Source organism: Passer montanus, unplaced genomic scaffold, assembly GCF_014805655.1.
Source record: "Passer montanus isolate IOZ18808 unplaced genomic scaffold, ASM1480565v1 scaffold107, whole genome shotgun sequence".
NCBI classification, from domain to species: Eukaryota; Metazoa; Chordata; class Aves; order Passeriformes; family Passeridae; genus Passer; species Passer montanus.
Window position 1 is genome coordinate 315,508 of NW_024357281.1, and position 21,503 is coordinate 337,010.

Here is a 21,503-nt window from a genome sequence, read left to right on the forward strand (position 1 = left end):
ATTAATCATGATCAAGAGTGAGATTAAAATAAAGCTCAAGCAATATGAAAATAAAGACTTTGGGGCATACGCTCTCCCCTCATTCATGGGACTTGTCACATGGATGAAAACTCATCTGATGAAGGGAGAACCTAATATTCACATTTTAATATGTGAACACTTTATTCACAAATGGTTTTAAATGCCAAGATCTAAGCTGATTTTTTATGTTTCCTAACACCTTGCCTAAGATTCAACACCATTTTTTCCTCTAGAAAACACATGAAGAACCATATTTACATTCTTATGTCAAATACTTTACGAGTATGTGTAGATTTGCAAAAGTATATTCTTGACCTACATTCAAGTTCTGAATGCTTACAATATCTGGAGAAGGGTACATTACTGTTTCCTTCAGGACAGAAGGATCCACATACCCAATCAATAACTGTGTTTGAATGAGTTGAGAATAAGACTGATATCATTTTAAGTTTATGTCCTTCATGAGCAGAAAAAATTCTACAAAATAAGAATATTTCTAACATCCTGCCACAAGTCTGACCTGAACATGAATTATTTTCTTCTCTACATCATAAACTGTCTTGGCCGTGAAAAAAAACTTATTAATTTTTGTTTTCTTTAATTTTTCATTGCAGGTACCTTTGTTGTGCAAGTCACTGCAACTGATGCTGATGATCCTACATATGGGAACAGTGCTAAAGTTGTCTACAGCATTCTCCAGGGACAACCATATTTCTCCGTTGAATCTGAGACAGGTCAGGGGACCTTATCTGTCATTCTGTGACAATGTCTGTAATTCAAAATGACACGCTAAGCTGAGCTAGGATATATTACTAAAAAAACTTTGAAGAGATTACATCTTAGTGCAAAATCTGACAAATTTAATAGAGCGATACATCTATAAACATGACACCTACATTATTTTAATCTTACCAGCAAAGTCTAATAAATACAATTAGTACTAGTTGTGAACCAGTTTTCAATAATTTTTAACAAGCAGTGGATACAGAAACTGCAGTGGATGCTTAAATTAAACCAAATAGGTTGGCTTTTAGATGAAAAAGAGAAACAGGTGGGTGTGGAAAAAAGTGCTTAATCCTCATAGATCTTCATAATAGCTAAATTAAGACTGAGGGTTTGTTCAGGTGAGTTTTCTTTCTCCTTCTGCTTCTTCAAAACTTGTTTAAAGTAATTATAATTTCTTGCATCTGCAGCATATCACTTTAATGCTAATTTTATGAAAGAAATCTTAATTAAGAGTAATGATAGAAGTGGTAAAATTGACTGTTGCACTAAAGTAGAAGATCACAAATAGAATCCCAAAGTTCTGAGTTCTGTTTTTGGAAGATGTTTAAATTATGCACAGTGACTGGAATTTTTAATGGTCTGACTAACAGACAGCTTTGGAACCTGTGCATATATATTCTGTCTGACTGAATCTGGTGTACCATTGACTACCTGACTACATAGATAGTCTCTTCCCAAGCTTTTTGACTAAGTTTTCCAAGAAGAAACAAACCATCTCAAGAAACTCCTTGGAGTGGAAAAACATCCACTGTGCTATGTTGCTGGAAGCTAGGGAAATCAGTTCTCCTAAGCATCCTTACAGTAAAGAAATAGATTATCCCAGACAATTCATCAGGTTCAGGATTGTTTCTTAGATAAATATTAGAGACTCAGGAAGGGAAAAGGAAGGAGAGACTATATGTCTCAAAGTGAAACCTGAGTTGAAAGGGTGCACACAATTCTGAGAAGAGGGAGAGCCAAGATCAAAGGGAGCTTCCCTTCAAGCATAAGGTATTAGATAACAAAGGCCAGGATTTTTGCACTGATGCACTCTTTCTGACATGGACAGTACAGTATGTACTCCTCTAGAGTTATAATAAGCATAAAGTAGCTGGGAGTTCACCAGTAACAAACTTCTTTCAAGAGGTTGTGTGGGGGACGGGAAGCTAAGTAAACCACAGTCTTGATCTTCCTGCCATGGAAATCAATTGCAGAACTCTTAGAGTGAAACATGTCTCTTTCAAAGCCACTGTGAATTTTGTCATGGATTTCAGTACTTGAATTTCACTCCTTTTGCCTACAAAGGAGTCAGTTCTTACCTTGAGAGACCCAGTGAGAATGCAAACGCTTTGCTTCATGGTAAATCTGAATGATTGAATTTTAGTAGTATTCGGCCTTATAACTAGTATTTGTGCCTTTGAAGAAGGAAGTAACTGGCAAATCATTTCAATCAATATAAAAATAGAAATATATATACTCAGGCATGTTTGAATGCTCATAATTTTCTTAATTAATTTCTTTTCTTCCTTTTATTGTTGCTGCACTCTTTAATGGTGTCTTGTTGAAGTTAGCTTTTCTTTTTATTTACCACATCTGTCAAAATAATGAACAAACCTCCTTTTTCCAGTTCAGTGAGAGATTTTAGCATGGAACTGAAAGAGGGTAAATAGTTATGAAAAATAACATGGCTCACAAATAAGTAGAACATTTTTCTGTGGGTACCACTTATACTGTGTCTGTCACATAGGCAGGAGCCTGAGATGTGACATGACAAGTCTGTAATTTAATGAACTATCTCATAACAGTAAATATTTGTACTGGGCAAAGTTTACTTACTACACAGAGATTTTTTTGTTCTTTTAATAAGAATTTCCATCAAAGTCACTACCTGTGAACTCCCCAGTCTTTAATTTTCATGTTTACAGGCATTATTAAAACGGCTTTACTGAATATGGATCGTGAAAACAGGGAGCAATACCAAGTGGTCATCCAGGCTAAAGACATGGGAGGCCAGATGGGAGGATTATCAGGGACCACCACCGTGAACATCACACTGACTGATGTCAACGACAATCCACCTCGCTTCCCCCAGAGTATGGAATATTTATATTCTATGTTCTAACACTAAAATGGGCAAAAAATGGTTCTTGTTTTGTTTTTTGTTCACCTTAGATATTGCTTCTTCTATTGTGAATTTACTGAGTATCAAACTTCCTTTAGGAAAGCAAAAGAGAACACATAACTAAGCAATAGCATCATGCCAAGATTAATTGCAATAACTGGGAAATGAATATTTAATATTTTTACTCCAGTTACAATTGACAGTCTGAGAGATGAATTAATGTGCAGAAACAATTTCTATTTTTCCTACTTTTTAAATAACTGATCAACGTAATCTGTATTTCTTGTTCACTACTATTTCTTTCAGACTTCATGATTGATTGCATTTTAAAGTATCTGTTGCAATTTAATATGTTGAAGTTTTGAAACAAATTTATTTAAGTATGCAAAAATATACCAAGAACAATTCTATAGAAAGGAGTATTTATGACAAGAAAGTATTTGCTACAATGAACTTTCCTATACTCTTTGCATACAGAACCAAAAGCACATACATAAATATACCAGGTGTTTTTACCTATTCACTTCCCCTTTCTCAAATAATTCAGTAGGTATCTGTGTGATGCTTATGGGAACCAATTGCACAAGCTCTCTTAGAAAGTAATTTCTATTAATGACCATTCATTGCTGTAAGGGACTTAAAGTGATTCAGCTTTCATCCTCTTCCCTTTCCCTCTCTCTTTACTTCATTCTTTCTCTCTCTATTTTTTTCCTTTTTTATTTTGTCTAACCACTGCTGTCTGTATGATGTGTGTGTATCGCAGTGTCAGTGTGTGTCAAAGTCAAGAGCAGCTGTTACAGAAAATAATTGCAGATACTATCAGAAAAATCAGTGAGCTTTGGCAGTTAAGTCACTGGGAAAGTTATTGGAAGCAACTTGTCATTTAGGTTCAAAGTCTGTTCTTAGCTGTGGGCAAAGAGTTTCCATTTAAATTAGAGCAACTTAAGAAGAAATATAACACTCTGCACCCAATGAGTTAATTATACATCTTTGGACATAAGTGTCTTCAATGTAAAAAGCAAAGATACAGCTTCATAATGTCAACACTCCAAAAGCAGAGGTTTTTTTTTCTGACAAAAATTCGATGTAGTACATTTTTAATAGGTATTTGACCTGGATTCAGTTTTAGTGTTACTAAGATGCACTAGCTTCTGACAATTCTTAATATTCGCCCTTTGGCCTCAAGACATTTTTCATACACACTTCTGATACAGCCATCAGAGACCATGAGAGTATCCAGAAAGGGACAGCTGTTGCTAAAGTTACGTCTTTATAGCAAAGCAAAATGCCCATTCTCTGTACAAGAAAACAGGTAGGAAAAAAACAGGTGGAAAAATAAGTAACTTTTACCCACATGAAAGTACGGCAGAAGCTGAAGACTTTTGGCCCAGAAAGACCAAGTGACTTCCTAACTCACCTGCACACACACCTTGAGACTGACTAACCAGATTTCCCTCTCTGTCTGCTGCAGGCACATACCAGTTCAGAGCTCCTGAGTCGACACCGCTCGACTCCCCGGTTGGCAGAATAAAAGCTAATGATGCTGATGTGGATGAAAATGCAGAGATTGAATACAGCATCACTGAGGGAGATGGATATGACATGTTTGGAATTACCACGGACAAGGACACGCAGGAAGGAATTATAACTGTGAAAAAGGTGCACATCTTAAGACAATCCCAGCCTCTGAAACAACAGTCAGACCTTTGTCTAGCACATATTTGTTTTTCCTTTTAGCGCAACATGTATGTTTTGTTAATTTGAATTCTATCTTTTGGGAATCTCTACATATGTAAAGTTTGTTTTATGCAAGCAATTGGTATCCTTTCTCTTATACCTTCTTTACTAAACCAATGCACAAACTTTGGAGGACCTGAGAGAGTAAATTTCCTAAAGAGTGGGATGCAACTGAGAAAAAATTCTGCAGCCTGAATATACTCACAGAAAAACTCAAGGAAGCTTCACCGTCCAACTGTGATTTTCTCCATATGATGCTTACAGGTTTTGCTCACTTAGTAGAAGATACTCTGTTAAGACCACAGAAATAATTAGCATCACATTGCCTGTTTTTCCTTATAAGAGGGTGTTGATTCTGCAGCTGTAATATATTAAAGTACATAGACAAATTTATTTTGACTCACATTTTGTAAAAATGTAATATATCTATCAGCATGCTTTTGCTTTAGAAAAAAAAAGTCAGTGCCTGGCGAGATCACAGTGGACATCATCTACTAGGTTGCACATTGGTTGTCAGAAAAGGTTTGAGAAATATTGTTTACAGTGGGTTATCAGGCAAACTTGATAAGGTTACAGATATCATCCTTCATCAATTCAAGTTCAGTCATCACTAGATAGACATTGTGTAGATTTTCCAAACATGCACTTGCTTGTTGATATCAGTACGACACCTGTCATTACTTGTTTCTTAGGAGATGCCTTCCAGGGTCTGATTATGATATCAGTCTAACTCTGTTTGTATTTCTGTCTGTTGCTGACAGAAGCTGTGAATTTTCTACAATGTAATGGAAAAATGGGGTGACTACTCTGTCCCCACATTTCTCCAATTAGTAACAAAGAGTCTCTAAATGCTGTTTCTTTGTAGTTTTAAGGGTGTGTGCTAGAGTCTTAGCCTATAATAAAATCATGTTTGGCTTTGTGAGTGGTCTTGGAGATCCAGACACTAGGTGCCACTGTGTTTCATTTCCGTGATGGAATGCCAGTATCTAAACAAGCAACACCTAGAAAATCTTCCCTCCTTTAGTATGTGATGCCTGAGGACAGGAAATAATAAATCATCCAAATGCCAAAAATTATGAATAACTGGCATGAAGAGTTAAAGCTGTATGAGAAAACTGCTTGGCGTTTAGAGTTCCAGGTATAGGATTTCTTGAAAAAAGGTGGTTTCCTTTCTAATGTATTATCTGGGCATATAGGCTTTTCTCCTTTCTGCTGGCATTTTAATTCCAGTTCAGGCTCCTGTTGTCTAGCACAGGATTCTCCATGACTTCCCACCATTCATCCTGCTCATCTGGCTGAGAACCTGAGAACCCCAGCAATCTCCACAGACTTCCTAATTTATTTATTTTTTTTCCTTCCCAGGCACTGGATTTTGAAAGCAAAAACTTGTATATTCTCAAAGTGGAAGCTGCCAACACTCATGTGGACCCTCGTTTCCTGTACTTGGGGCCATTCAAGGACTCAGCTACAGTCAGAATTCAGGTGGAGGATGTAGATGAACCCCCCATGTTCAGCAGACCAGCATACATAATGGAAGTGAAAGAAGATGTTCCATTAAACAGTGTAATAGGAACAGTAACTGCTCAGGATCCAGATGCTGCCAAGAATCCTGTCAAGTAAGCATATACTACTTCAGCTTGCCAGTAAATTTTTTACAGCCTTGATTTTGTTTTTATCATGTCAGCACACACAAAAAAATCCTCACTTGTAACAATGTGAATTGTAGGGCATGCTTGAATATGGAGTATTGTACATGGTAAATGATCTCTCACACTTGAACATATTTAGGTATGTGTGAATGTGTTTGCATGGCCTTTGCATCTTGAATTATATCCTAATTCTCTTTAGGAACTAATGTATGTGGTTATTTCTACTGTGAAAAAATTGTCTGCAAAAAGGCCACTGAGAAAATCTTAGTGTTTTCCTTCCACCTTTAACATTTTCCAGTGCAGCGCAGTGCATCCTCTTGGTTATATGACAGAGGGGTGATTCAGCAGCCTTTTCTTCTTCTGTCTTCTGTCTAGACCTGCTTAACAGAGGCCACATTCATATTTTTAAATCACAAAAGAAATGCCTCAAAATCAGCTCATGTGCACACCCAGGCTCTGATCTCACCTGTATCAGTGCAAGGCTTGTAAGACAAGAGTCAGTCTCATGAGCTTCATAAATTAAACTTGCCATGAATCGATAAAATGTTCTTAGAGGAAGTGGAGGAAATGTTAAGGTTGGAGTAGCTATACCTAACTCTTCTTTTTTTGTGGATTGTGTATTGTTTCAGTGAATACTGGAGTACTTAACTCATACTGGATAGAGTATTAAAGAACTTTTAAATATTTGTGTTCTTTAATTAAAGTTCATTTCTACTGACAAGGTAGCAAAAGGAGGAATTGAAAAGTGCAGCAATATTAAATCCAGGTCAATTTTCAGCAGGTTTCTGAGTTGGGCACTTTGGAAATTCAATAGTAGCCTTTGATCAAAATAGAACAGTGCAAGTTTAATAAAAATCTAGCCCATCAATACTTTACACTTGTGCAAACAATTATCTTTCATCAAGATTTCTTACAGTAATGACTAAGTTTTAAGCTCTTAGCTCATCTTGTGAGAGCAGTAAATATTTTAATGTTAATTTCCTAGATGAACAAGCTAAATCTAAAATGTTTCTGGCAGAAACTATCTTCAGTTTGCATAGCATGCCTTCTACATGATTCTTCTTCAAGACTAAGCCTTCTAACTTTAATTAACGTTTTCTTAAATTTCTATCATGACATGCAGCAATTCTCTGGCATTCTGGGCTGGCAGAGCATAGTTGCTTAAAGAGCAGCATAATGTTTTGCTGACTTTGGTGAAGCCCCAGGACAGAATGAACATCTTCTGTAGCACTTTTTCATGGGCACGGGCATGCTAGCATGAAGATGAAAAATTGGTTGGGGTGACACCCAGGCCCCTTGCAATCTTCACAGGAACCTGCTTTTTTATATCTAATGGCACTGGAGAGTAAGGGGAGTGCTTCCCTCCTTCCCTGTGGTGATAACTACAGCCATTTGCATTGCACACCAGCACCAGTTCCTAATTATAAGTGATTTACAGTGGATAGGGACTTTACTGTTCATTGTTGAGCACTGCCTACCGGCTCTTTGCTATTAATTGAATGTGTGTGCTAAAACTTACCTAACTTTCAAAAAGCATTTCTTTAATACCATATAAGTACTTTGCATATTTTAGTATCAGATAGTTATTGAGCAAAATTTAGCAGAAGTGTCAAAACTGATGCAGTGCAGCAGAAAGCTTGTCTAGTTTTTACTTTGATAGCATGCAACAGCCAAGTGCAAGGAGAAGAAAAATAAAAATCAGAAAGAGATTAGAGTAATAGAAATAAATATAGCAAGAAAAAACATGAAAATCAGTAAGAAAGAAAGGAAATCAGCAGAGAGAGTAGCCTGAGAGATGTTAACTTGCAATAAATGTAATTTTATGGTGCTAATATCTTGGGTATCCGCTAGAATTTAGGGGCATGGGTTGAGTCTGCATCTTTTTGACAGGGTAATTTTTTTTTTCTATCATGCAATAGAGATGCTAAATTTGATTTTTACTCTGAGCTTTGGGGAAGATGCAATTAGACAGTATATATATGACTTGTCACTTGCTTGTCAATTTTTTTTGACAGGTAAAAATAAAATCTTTAGACACTTGATATTACAATGAAAACCTTCTATTTTCTCCTCTACTCCAGTGAAGATTTTTCTTCTTAAACAAACTGAGCCCTAACTCTGTTAGATGAAAGCCCCTTTGATCTTCCATTAAAGGAAACCTTCACAATATCATTATGAAAATGCATTATGAAAAATTCACACACACTTTCCTTCCTGACCCACAAATCTTCCTGACTTGTGGTTGCATTAGACAGCAAGCTGCTGAGCATCAGAAGACAATAAAGCAATAGCAAAATATGAAGCGGATATCTGCCCTGGTTGTAAGGCTGCAGAACCATTTGTGACCTCTGTATTGGCAGAGATAAATTGCATCAGTCTAAGTCTTCTAAGTAAGTTTTTCCCTGATGTGACATTGAGAAATTACAAAAAATACACCAGTACAAGTTTGGCTATATTTGAATATGTGCCCCAGTGTAGTAACATTAAGATGCTCCCGAGTAGCATCTACAGTCCAGAGGTGTTATAAAAAAAAAGTTTTGCATTCTACTTGTGTTTGATCTACATATAAATAATATGGACCTCTGCATACTGATAAAAAAAAAACAAAAACCAATGTTGAAACTGGCACTGCTGTATTGTACATCAGATCTTTTTAAATTGTTAGCTGAGTTTTTTTGCTATAGTAACTCCTCAGAGGCATAATGAAGTTCATCAGTCACTGGAACTGTTTTCCTGCTGTGATTTGATTTACTAAAGTACCCCAGATGAGAATGATCTGCAAACAAATGTAAGACTAAATTTTGTTTGTGTATTTTACTGACAACATATTTGCATGTGTTAGATTCTCTCTTTTACCCTTCCCTTCTTCCTCTTATGTACAAGGAGAGACTGGAGTCTACATGGATACTTTTTAACTTCCTAGTTTGTCAATTCCTCAGAGCTTGAAAGAGATGAAGTCCTGAAGTCTGACAAATACGCACCCGTAATTTCATTAAATAAATGTAAAAATTAGTTTGATGTTGTCTACTTAATTCTTACGAGGTTGTGATCCAGAAGTCAGAATCAGCACCAATTCAACATAATTAAAAATCCTTGATCAAAAGAGACTGGATTATGCGAACTGAGAAACAGAAGTGACAGTCTAGCTTATTAAAATCATCCTTCTAGAGGAGATTTAATGGTATAATTGGAATATACTTTAAATGCACTGACCTTGTATGTATTTTCTTTGGGATATGAAGAAATAAAATTAACATTCCATTAAGAAACTGTCTCTGCTGGGTTTTTTATGAGTTTGAGTTCCCACTTTACAAATGACTGAATATACATATGGCTTTACAAATACTTGTACTTTAAAATCCTTAATATCTTGAAGAAGAAGAAGCCCTCAGTGTTACAGCCCTGATAATCTTAGAAAAAGCCCAGAAATATTTTTTCTTCCAGATACTGTACCACAGATTGAATTTGGGAAATCTTTCAAAGATAATGATTGCAATATACTAAGACATTAAAATGCGCTAAGACAGTAAGATATTCCAAGTGCATTCAAAAAAGGAAGATGGAGTGAAAGAAAAATTGAAGCAAAAACCCCCAATGAACAGACAGCTCATGCCTAAAGCTAGTTGCTTATTTAAATGTCTTGCTGAATAAGAGTTTGAAACATAGTATTATAGTTATTTGGAACAGCTAAACTGTGGAAAATCTTGATATTTCATTTCAAAGAAAAATACAGAATCTAGATTTAACTGCAAAATGGAAATACCAAAGTATTTCAGCTGAAAGGTGTGGAAATGAGCTACAGAATATCTGGAAAATAATTGAATTCACAAGATACCAACATAATATCATATAAAAGCCAGAATGAATGAAAGTTAAAATGAAATGTTTACCATATCAAATACTTAGTCAAAATATAAAAGAGTCAGACCAGTTTGTATAAACTTATTCCTATTAAACATTTCAGCCAAGTCAACAATTTCACGCGTGCTGTTTAGATTTAGACAAAGCAGCATTTTTCGAGCTGATGGTACTGTCACAATGCTACATAAAGGAACTAAGTTAGTGACACCACAGCTGACTTCCTGCAGCCAAAATTGCAGTACTGTCAGTGGAGTAACAGCAATGAATGAAAACTAAATCTGAACTCCTGAAGAATTAGCAAAGTTTGCCCATGCAAGTCCTACCAAAATATGTTAGCTTTTTGTGCTAGTACCTTTGAATGTCATTTGGATGCTTCCCTAGGAATTACCACTGATAAAGAAAAACAGTTGAGTGCAAATAATTAATACTTGCCATTGTTTTGTTTAGAAAGGTAGGCTTCACTTAAACTCTTATTTTGGAATAAGGCCTAGTAAGTCTAATTTGCTATAGGCATTATATCCCACATTTTATTTGCAAAGAAAAAAGTTACAAGATAATTAACAAGTTAGTTAATTTTAAAATTTTGGCAGAACCACATTTCAACTAGTTTCTTCTATTCCTTCCTTCTTTCATGCAAGGTGTTTCTCAGAATTTAAGAGACACTGCACAAGCACTAGGAAATCTGTGCAGAATGGAGGACGTGTCTGGCAGCTGCTTCTAGGGCAGAACAGGGGAGAGAAATTTTTCTTAAGCCTCTGCAATCCCCTGAATTCTGTGGTGGCAGTGAACTCTGCCAGCCATTCTCCTGGCCCAGTTTTCGTCTGACTGCTTACCAGCTCAGCTGTTGTCTTTACCCTTGTGTGGACACAAGGGACAGCAGTGGCTGCCTTGTCTCCATGACTGTGGCGTGCAAGGAGACCAAGGGAGCACACTGGGCTTCCGAAGGATCTGTCCTGCATTGTACATGAGCACACAGTTGGGCTGGAAACAAGAGCAGAATAATGCAATTGCATTTTTGCTTTGGCAACATCAGAGACATATTTCTGTCAAAAACCTCCATAATTTATGCACGAATTTTCCCTTCAGGAGAGATGAAACCAAGTCACAGCATTTGGATCAAGGTGGTAGCACTCTCTCCTGGGAATTTGAGAGTTCTACTTTTAAACTTGGATTTAGTTCAGCTGAAAAAGCAAAAGATCAGATTGAAAATTTGAATCTGTATTTAGACTCTGAGCTCATCCAGAGCTTGTTAGCATTCCTTTTCACATATAGATACCATCAAGCAGGGCTGAGAATGTTATTTTTAATGAGTTACAACAAACCTTTTTGTGATATGTGGAATAATGAAACTCTGTTCTGTACTGACTTGGTTTGGGAGGGCAACCTTTTTAAATGCTGAGAAGAGAAAAGTACAAATGCACCCCAGCTGTCACATTTTGTATCAGAAATTATTCGGAACAGTTGAGATATCAATCCATAAAAAGAGGATTTTATAAAGGAAAATCCATCTCAGCCTTAAAATAAACTTCGTATCTTTCAGGACACAGACTTCACATTTTTCACTAAAAACAAAGCTTTGATGATTCTCAGAGGTATGTAAATTCTGCAGCAATTCATTTATTCAGTGACAATACTCCACCTTCTAAATCAAACCTCCAATGTGTCATTATCCAGTAGCTCAGACCTAGCTCTTTGTGTGAATACATAAAGACTCTGAAGCCTGTGCTGAAAACAAAAGGAAACCCCATTTACTAGCTGTTTGATGTCTAGTCTTAGAAAATAGTTTTAGAACATAGACATTAAAAAGAAAGCATTCCTCTAACCCCTGTCTCTGTGTTTGCAGGTACTCTGTAGATCGCCACACTGATATGGACAGAGTATTCAACATCAATTCAGGAAATGGTTCGATATTCACTTCAAAACCCCTTGACCGGGAAACACTGCTGTGGCACAACATTACAGTAATAGCAGCAGAGATCAGTAAGTTAAACCTAAATATGACTCCTGTCCCTGATGTAATGAATTTAGCCTTCTAGCTGAGTGTGTGGAAAAGTGCAGCTGGGCACATGTCAGGTTTATGGATAGCCCACTCAATACTAATGAAGAAGCAGTAACTCTGCAAGAGGTCGTCTGCAGTTTTGTGTTTATTAGGGACACAGTTCATGAGGAGGTAATGTAGCAGGGAGAAAAGGTGGCAGTTCTGTGTTCTCTGATCAGCTATAGCCACTTTAAATTTTTGAACGTGGTCATTGAATTCTGAAACTGGTATGCAGCAAAACAGGTGATTTAAAGCCAAACTGCATTCCTTGCCTGAATTCAGTCTCATTCAGACTGGATGTTTTCAAATAAGGCTAAAGTGGTTGGGCTGAGCTGGACTAAGAGCCCTGATATTAGTCCGTTTTATGCATCTTTGTTTTTCCTTTGTATGCATCTTTTGAAATTACAAGCTGCAGCTACAAATCAGTCTGTCACCTGGTTTAGGATTGTTCCAAAGTAGTAATCTTGTGATAACACTAGACATGTTGATTTTAGAATTCCAAATACCAGGGGTCTAAGATAACGGCATGTGTTCGAGATGGCCGTAATGAACAATCCACTTTGTTTTAATACATTATCTATAAGTGCATCACATGCTCGAATATCAGGGAATGCAATTCTATTTGCTTTTGCAGAGTCACAGTGCCTATGTTTATTGTGGAATAAGTGGATAAGTTTAATATAAACACCAGTTCTGTGACTGTCACAATGTCTCTCTGCAACTCAGAGGCCAAAAAGTTTTTGATTTTTTTGAGACAATGTAAGCTTTACTTTCATTTTTTGTATGTGTGTATGGATTGATTACCTGCTTAACAGTGAGAAGAGTGTAAAAAGCTCAAAATTACTTGACTCAACTACCTTTATTGTGTAAATCTTCTTTAAAACTGATAATGGATGTAAAACAATGTTACTGAGGCAAGCAAATGGGGTTTTATGAAGGAGGAGTGGTATGAACCTATAGGAATGACAGGACATTAATAACTTTCTCCCTCTCATGAAAGTTTGCACTTTTTAATGCTAGGTATGGGATTTCAGCACACCAAACACTGAATGTTAGTCACATGGTTGTGATTCTGTTAAGTTCTTGAAGGTGGGTTCTAGGGTCAAAAATTGTACACTATAGGTAGCTCCTGAGTAGAGCAGAAGGCAAAAATAAATGCCTGAAAAGCAAAGAATAGCAAGAACATTTAGCATTGACGATAGCAAGAACACTTGCATTGACCCCAGCTGGGCTGAAATAACATGCAGTATAGAAAACTGTCCAAAAACCAGCTTAACATCTATAGGAAGTACTCATTTGGTTTCTTGCTTCCTCTCTTAAGCACAGACCTTCTACTGCACCAAACCTTCTCAACTTAACCTCTTGTGTCTGACACAGGCTTCTGTCTTAATTACCATTCCTCTTCAGTCTGAATTCTTTCAGGCTGCAACAAACTTGCTTCCCAGGGTGTGCTTTACTAAGCCTAGACAAAATTTGGAATAACTAGGGTATATGTCTTCCAAAGGCAATTTTTTTTTGTTGAAATGTGCTTTTCTGATCCAGGACACATCGCTAATTTTAGTCTCAAGAGACTAGACTGGAAAGTACCACTGCTTATTGTTCCTGGCAAACCCAGAAATTTCTAGCAAGGCTTCTTAAAGTCCCATTCCACTAAATTCCACAGAATCACTTATTACTCTCAATGACATTATTTCATCAAGCTCCAAGTATATTTCACTGAAGTAATCTAAAAAAATCTAGTCAGGTTACAGGTAGGATATGCCTTCAAATGGGTGGGTGCTCCCTTTGATATAGGAAAAAAATAATTATAAAGTCATAAAGAGAAACATCTTTCAGTGATGACTGCTCTTGATTTGATTTTACAGTTAAAAAAAATACAGAAGTTGTTTTGCCTTTGTCTAGTATTGTCAGTAAGTGTAGATTGCTCCAGTTCTAAATGTTCTTCTTTTTCACCAGTATGAGCTGCAATTGCTCAGCAGCCCAGAGAATCAATCATGCTGTGACTGCTGCACATAAATAGTTGTTGAAACCTCGGGTCAGTACATCTGCCACAGCCAGACAGCAAACTGGCATTAAAACAGGGGACACAGGGCTAGTGAGTCACAGCTGCAGAATTACAGCTGATTTACCAAAGACAACTCCCAGAGTGTTTTTAAATATTTGCTACTTAACACTTATGGGTAAGTCAAACATTGGCAGGACTATCAGGCTGTATTCTGGAAAAAAATCACCTCTGTAACAGTTTTATTGCTGGCTCAGCAGAAAACATATCCCTATGTAAAGAAATAGATTTGAGCAGTTTGTTGAGTCTATGGAGATAGAGCCCAGCAGTAATTAAGGAATAAAGCTAACAAATGAACCTACATGAATTAATTTGCACAAATAATTTGAAAGATGATGACACAAAATATCCAAAAAAAAAGACTTGAAGATGTATATTGATATCCAGTAAATCAGAGAAGAAGCCTATGTTCATAGAGCCTAGAGTCTATATCATGCTTCTGTTTATTATAGTATGATTTTAAATTGTGAGAACCTTAAGCACCTAGAAGTAAAATGAAAATATGTAGGTTTAGGTTTAAAAAGCGGGAAAGAAAACAATTCTCCTTCTTTAGAGGAGAAGAAACATGTTTGTCAATATATTTGAATGTATTTGTTTGAAAGTATGCCCTACAAAATAGTCTTGCCAATAGTCCTGTGACTTCAAATGAATGTCTTTGATTTCTGCCTGTTATAAAAATTCAACTCTTTTATTGATGTATTTTAGCAAAGAATTCAGCTCACTCCATATTATACATAAACTGTTATTTTATACATCGAATGAATTTAGCCCAATGACTGATATTAGAAAGAGGTTTATGCCTAATGGAATCATATTAACTTCAATGGGACTGTGGAGCCTTAAAGCACAATATTTTGTCCAAATGACTGAGCTCTGTAATACAAATAAGCAATGCCAATTTTGGAGAAGGCATTTTCACATTTGTGAAAGGATGATAAACACATTAATAGGACTTTTATTAAAGTCAACAAGCTACTATAACGAATAAATAGAAGCTGCTATAATGAATAAATATAATAATAAAACCAGCAAGCTACTATAATGAATGCTTGTAGAAGAATATAGTCTTAGATCTGCTATATTTTATTGCACTCCTTTTTCTCTTGAATGATAGGTTAAAATGCACTGATAAACCATATTAACGTGGGTAGGAGATCAACATAGGAAACGCGGTGTGAACCCTTATGTAGGAGAGGGGAAGGTACTTATTTTAAAAGAAATTATCTCAATCACACTCTTTTTCTCATATATCTCTCTCTCACATTTCCATACCCACATAATCCTAGGTGGATATTGTGTGATATGCAGCACAAAGGAGACAGATCAATGGCAGTGTCTCTTGGATTTCTTTCAATTAGTGATGACAAATTTCTTTGGGACCAGATCTTGTCCATTTTAGGATTCAGTGGTTGTTAGGGTGTGACTTTTTGCCTCAGAATTTTCCCTATTTCACCATGCATGGCTCTAGGCAAGGTTACTGCCACTGATTTTCTTCTTTATTCTCTATATCATTTTGACTAAAACCTGTCTCCTCCCAGCAGGAAAAGGAATGTTCTATACAGTATGGTATGTTTCCAGATGTTTTTATTTTTATCCAGAAAGATGACAGTATTTTCACTAATATTCTGTGCTCAAGAATATCTTTGTCAGTTTCATTCTCTTGGCACTATGCAGTCCTTATAGGTTAAAAAAAGATTGTTTACATAGGGTTAATCTGGGTTAAATAGGGTTACATCTGCAGGTTCTATATAGTTTATGTTTTTCAGCTGAAACACTTCAATATTTACTCTAGAACATCAGACAAAACAATTCACAGCAGGTTAGAAAGCATCTGTGATCACAGCCTGCAGTTACTATTTCTACCAAATAATGATAATCGTGGTAGCTTAAGGAACTGTGCCACAAGATTTGTAGGGCACAGAGTATTGTATTTAACAAGTGGAGGAGAAAAAACCCACTCAATCTCATCCTCATGACTCTTCCTGTTAGAGAGCTAAGGAAGGGAATATGTTCTAGATACTTCACTGCTACCAGACAGTATCAGTCAGGCTAATAAATAGATTTAATTTAGTTCCAGTATTATATTTACATATATCACACATACATTCATAATCACACTTGGAATGATTAAAGGAATTTATAGATCCTGGACTCCTACTCTATCATAACTCTATAGTTTACACAGAATTAGAGTAATAATACTATGTTCATCCCATAACACACTCACCAGAAATCAACAGAATGTAAGTGAAATGCTCTGAGTGAGAGGAATTGAGCCACCAAGTCTGTCCTTTTCTTCCACTGCATTGAGTCAGTAACTGGGCTAAATAAAATCTCCATTCTGTTTTTGTCATTTCAGACAACCCAAAACAAAGTAGCCGTGTCCCTGTGTTCATTAAGGTCTTGGATGTAAATGACAATGCTCCAGAGTTTGCCATGTTTTATGAGACCTTCGTCTGTGAAAACGCAAAGGCAGAACAGGTGTGTTGCCTGCTCGTACTAAGGAAATATTCCAAATTAAATGAGTTTTGCTGCTACTCTTGCATTACCTCATCAAGCAGTGTACTTTGCACTGCATCAAACTTAATTGCAAAATTAAACAGTGGCTGCACAGTATCTGATTTCACTCAGTATTCTTCCAGCTGACATGATGGTATGTTTTTGAATGTTATTTTCTGTACTGCACCTTGTTACCCCTGATTTATTTTCATTCTTTCATCCTTTGCTTTATTCAGGCACCTCCACTATCTCCTTCAAAAACAATTTCATGTCTGTAAATGTTACAGGTCCTGTCTGTGATACAACTATATCCTGCTAGATAGCTCTCAGTCTACCACTCCTATTGTGAAGCAGTTTGAAGTTGACGATGATTTGGAAGATTCAGCCAAACAATTTCTGTGACATGAGATTTGGGTAGATAAATATAAATTCAGCTTGGACTGTCTCACCTTTCATCTCTATGCCTTGTCACATGCAAAGGTTTCCTACCCATCTGCAGTGGCATTAACACAGACCTTCTGGTGAAATCAACATGATTTTCCTGCCAGCTTTCAAATTCATTATGTCACTCCCTGATGGTATAGGATATAATAGTATGGTGACCCCAAACAGAATCAGCAGCATGTGGATGACTTTTCTTGAGCTCACCATAGCAACATCATCTGCCTTGAAGCAGAAGAAAAAAAATTAATACAAAAGATTGCTTTTACAGTTTTTTAGAGTACGTAAATAAATATAAAGTTCACTGACTTAGGGGATAATTTTGTTCTTATTGTTTCAGCTGATACAAACATTAAGTGCTGTTGATAAAGATGACTCTTACAATGGACATCAGTTTTCATTCTCCTTAGCTCCTGAGGCAGCCAGCAGCTCAAACTTTACACTACAGGACAACAGAGGTGAATTTCTAGGAAGACTTTTCTTTATTATCTTATCCTTTCTTGCTCTCAGTCTTCAGATGAAGATTTAATGCATGCTTTGTGTTTCCAGACAACACAGCAGGGATTTTCACTCGAAAAACCAGATATAACCGGCATGAAACAAGTACCTACTTCTTGCCAGTGGTGATATCAGACAATGATTACCCCATCCAGAGCAGCACTGAAACGGTGACTATTCGAGTGTGTGCCTGTGACCATCGAGGAAAGATGCTGTCCTGTAATGCAGAAGCCTTGGTTCATCCTACTGGTCTTAGCACTGGGGCTCTTATTGCCATTCTTCTCTGCATCATTATATTACTTGGTAAGTAGCTCAGGGACATTTTGTTCCTTTCGTGGTCATTTTGCATTGCTGAATGATTATTCCAAGACTAGGACAAAGGAAAAGTAAGTCTTATCCTGTACATGTATTATTGTATTTCTTCTTCTGAGGGCTGGTACAGATGGGGTGTGTAGGGCACAATCAATCTAACCTCAGTTATCTAAAAGTTAACAATATATGAGGGAGAGGAGATAGCTGGGCTCCACACTGTTAAATGGAAAGAGACATCTGTAGAGAGAGACATTCATCCCATCCCATCCCATCCCATCCCATCCCATCCCATCCCATCCCATCCCATGCCATCCTTTACTGGTATCTGAGGAGGACCAGACACATTACTCATAACCCTCTGCACATGTCCATCCCTTTCTTTTGCCCAAAGAAAGAGGGCAGATGACTTAGTTTTGAAGAATTAACTTTCCATTTCTAAACTGAGAAGAAAAAAGTCTCAGTGCTTTTTTTTCTGTTGGAAAAGGATGTTGAATGATGCTGAGGGACTCTCTCAAAGGCTGCAGGGTCCTCCATTTCAGCCACCATTAGAAAGAGGTAGGAGGCTGAGTGTGGAGGATGTTCAGAGGGCTCTGGCTATGGCACTTAAGGTGGTCAACTTTATATATATATGTACATAAGGACAGTTTGCAACATCTCTCACATACCTGCTAGGTTCCAACCCTCTTGTACTGCAAACAGAGATAGTTGGTCACTCAGCCAGTATCTCTACCTGTTCATCTGGGGATAACTGTACAATACAACATAGCCTGTTCTCTGGGAGATGTCATTAGGATCTTAGGAGAAAAGGAGGGAGTCAGCCTAATTTTATAGCAGTAGGGTCAGGCAGGGGACAAAATGTTTCCTTCATGATTCTACTTCATTTTACCATACTCCTATCTTCCTTGGACATGCTTCTCACCACTGCAGAGTCGTCATGATCTTTTCTTTTAACAAAATTTCCCTCTCCAGTAATGAGCCAAAGATGAGATTGTGGTTCTCAGACTAACAAGTCATGGCTTGCTCAAATAAGCTCTATCCCATTTTCAGAAAAGATTCCCACAATAACAATCTGATCTTTAATTTGCCATTAAATTCATTTTTCAAAAACATGGTATCATTGCCCCTAAGGGCTGAGCTCACTTTGTATTAAGTTCCTTACCAGAAAAAGTAATGTAATGCTGCAGGTAGTCTTGCACTCGTTAGTACAACTGTGCTCATTAATATCAATCTGACATTAAACGATTTCCTGTTTTATGTCAATCGAAAATAATTGATTCTGTGTGCTAAGCAGCACTTTATGTCAATTACTGCTCATGCCACCATGCACCATAAGCAGATTTTCAATTAACTCAGCTATATAATTTTCTATTTTCAGGTTGGTTGCAGGGTTTGAATGTGCAACCACTACTGAGCGAAAAACAATACTCTGGGCAGACCTGAACCACAACTCAAAGTTTAGCAGCAACAAAAAGTGCCTGTAAATTGCTAGGTTTATATGCAGTTTGAGTAAGTTTAGCATCTTATCAGGAGGTTTCAGATACTACTGAATGCAGACATGCAAATAAAGCTTATGTACTTCAACATGTAACTTATGATGGGGTCTTTTTCCTGCAAGTTCAGCACAAAGCAGTAAAATCCATGTATCAGATGTGACATATTTATCAAAGCCTCATCCTTGCATGTGTAAAACTGTTTTTTAATTAGATACTTCAGCAACTCTTTGATATAAAATTTATCATTTCTGTGTTTTCTCACACCATTCTACCAGTCACTGTTCCAAAAGCCCATTCCAAACTGACATTGTGTTTTTCAAGTTCTCCAAAATGTTCTCTTTTCTTTTACACAAGAGTCCTTTCACCAGTCCTTCTACACAGTGCCACAGCTTTTTGCTTTTTAAGAATACAGTTGTCTCTCACTGCATTTTTGCACAGCAGCACAAAGAAGTATCCCTCAAAGGAGGACCCTTCTGTGATGCCATAAATAAATCCTCATCATTAGGCTGAGGTCTTAATGCAATCTGAACCACCTCTCCTAAACCTTCAACTTCTCCATCCATTTCCTTTCAACTCATATTGACAGATGTCCTTCCTTATTCACAGTATTCCTGTGGTAAAACAGCATTTTGCTATTTTATCCTGTCTTTATGGTGACCTTCCATAGTCAATTGACAAAATGCTTGGGCATACCTACAGACAGTATTTTGGTCTAAGCAATCCTGCAGGAGAACTCATTACTGAAAAAAAAACCTAGCAACCAAAAAAAAAACCAAAAAACCTACCAAAAATCCAACCAAAACAAACAAAAACAAACAAAAAACAACCACTTCCCGTGATCAGAAGAAAAACCCCACCAGAATTTGTCCGTCAAAGGAAACTAAGAATTATAAGGTTCAATGGAATAAAGTTTTGGGCTGAGGACACCCTCAGTCCTTGATGTTTGCCTTAAAAGGTTACAACTGAGGAAAGGACTGAAAAAAAAAATTCTTTAACAGTTACTGTGCTTTACTCACATGCCATTTTAGAAGCAAAGCTGACATGAAAGATCATTGTGATCCACCTTATCATCTCACATCAATGAGTTTAGGCATTTCTGCTTTGCTTTGCTATGGAAAAAACTGTAAAGACAGCAAGATGTGTCCTTCCTTGGAGTTTGCACAGCAGAGCTGAAATGCTAGGCACTGCAGACCTCAGACTACCAAAGCAACGCTGGCAGCAGAAATACATCCCTGCTCCTTGCTACTGTTAATTTGTCAATATTCAGCTATTTACATCTTAATGTAGGATTAAGAAATCAGCTTAGAAATCTGAAACTGGCTTCCACGGGAAAGTGTTGACCATATCCTTCTGCGTGCTTTGTGTCCACTTCTCTGTCACTACCGAAAATCATTATCCAGTAAAAATATTAAAATTTGCATCAGTTCATGGAAAGAATTCCTTCCCTCCAAATAAATGAAAAATATGTGTATGCAAACACACACTTTCAAATGAAGGACATAAAATATCTTCTAGAAATTTGCTTTTGTCAGATTAAAAATTACTTTTATTGTATCTCATCAGTCCATTATTTAATTTGTGTATTTTCAAGGTGATGTACATTGTAAAAACATTCCAGGAAGTTAACTCAAACTTTGTGCTGGCTTAAAATCTGCTCCATAGTCCAAGATTTTTTCCCAGAGAAGAATAGATTTACTTATCTTGAAATTCTGCTTTGCTAAGATCAGTAGATACCATCCTTGTCCATAGCAGAAGTTGCATATTGTCCAAGGGGTTCAACATAAATAACTTCTGATGTTACTTATTTTGGAGAAAGTGTTTCTTCCTTCCTAGCTATCATGAAACTAGTTCTGTTCTCAAAATGACAAAATTAGGATATGGCTCTGGGTAACAAAGTGCCTACCAGCAAAAAGACACTCTGCTTGGCTTCCTACAAGCTTGACATCTCCTTTCTTCTGTGCATCCATGCCATTTCATCTCCCAAGGAACTTACAGGCAGAGCAAG

The 21,503-nt window shown here is 36.9% G+C and overlaps 1 protein-coding gene across 4 annotated transcripts in view; it reads left to right on the forward strand.

Annotated features, from left to right (window-relative positions):
- The window catches only part of LOC120508408 (cadherin-6), a 103,327-nt gene that overhangs the window by 75,075 nt on the left and 6,749 nt on the right, over positions 1–21,503 (forward strand). For 3 of the 4 annotated variants that reach the window (XM_039721977.1, XM_039721984.1, XM_039721994.1), the window contains 8 exons: positions 636–755; positions 2,712–2,879; positions 4,380–4,567; positions 6,008–6,261; positions 11,999–12,135; positions 16,615–16,736; positions 17,536–17,653; positions 17,745–17,996. In XM_039721977.1, the coding sequence (XP_039577911.1) occupies positions 636–755; positions 2,712–2,879; positions 4,380–4,567; positions 6,008–6,261; positions 11,999–12,135; positions 16,615–16,736; positions 17,536–17,653; positions 17,745–17,996 (1,359 nt within the window). Of the gene's footprint in view, positions 1–635; positions 756–2,711; positions 2,880–4,379; positions 4,568–6,007; positions 6,262–11,998; positions 12,136–16,614; positions 16,737–17,535; positions 17,654–17,744; positions 17,997–21,503 lie in introns of those variants that run through there. The other variant, XM_039722004.1, reaches the window with a different exon arrangement.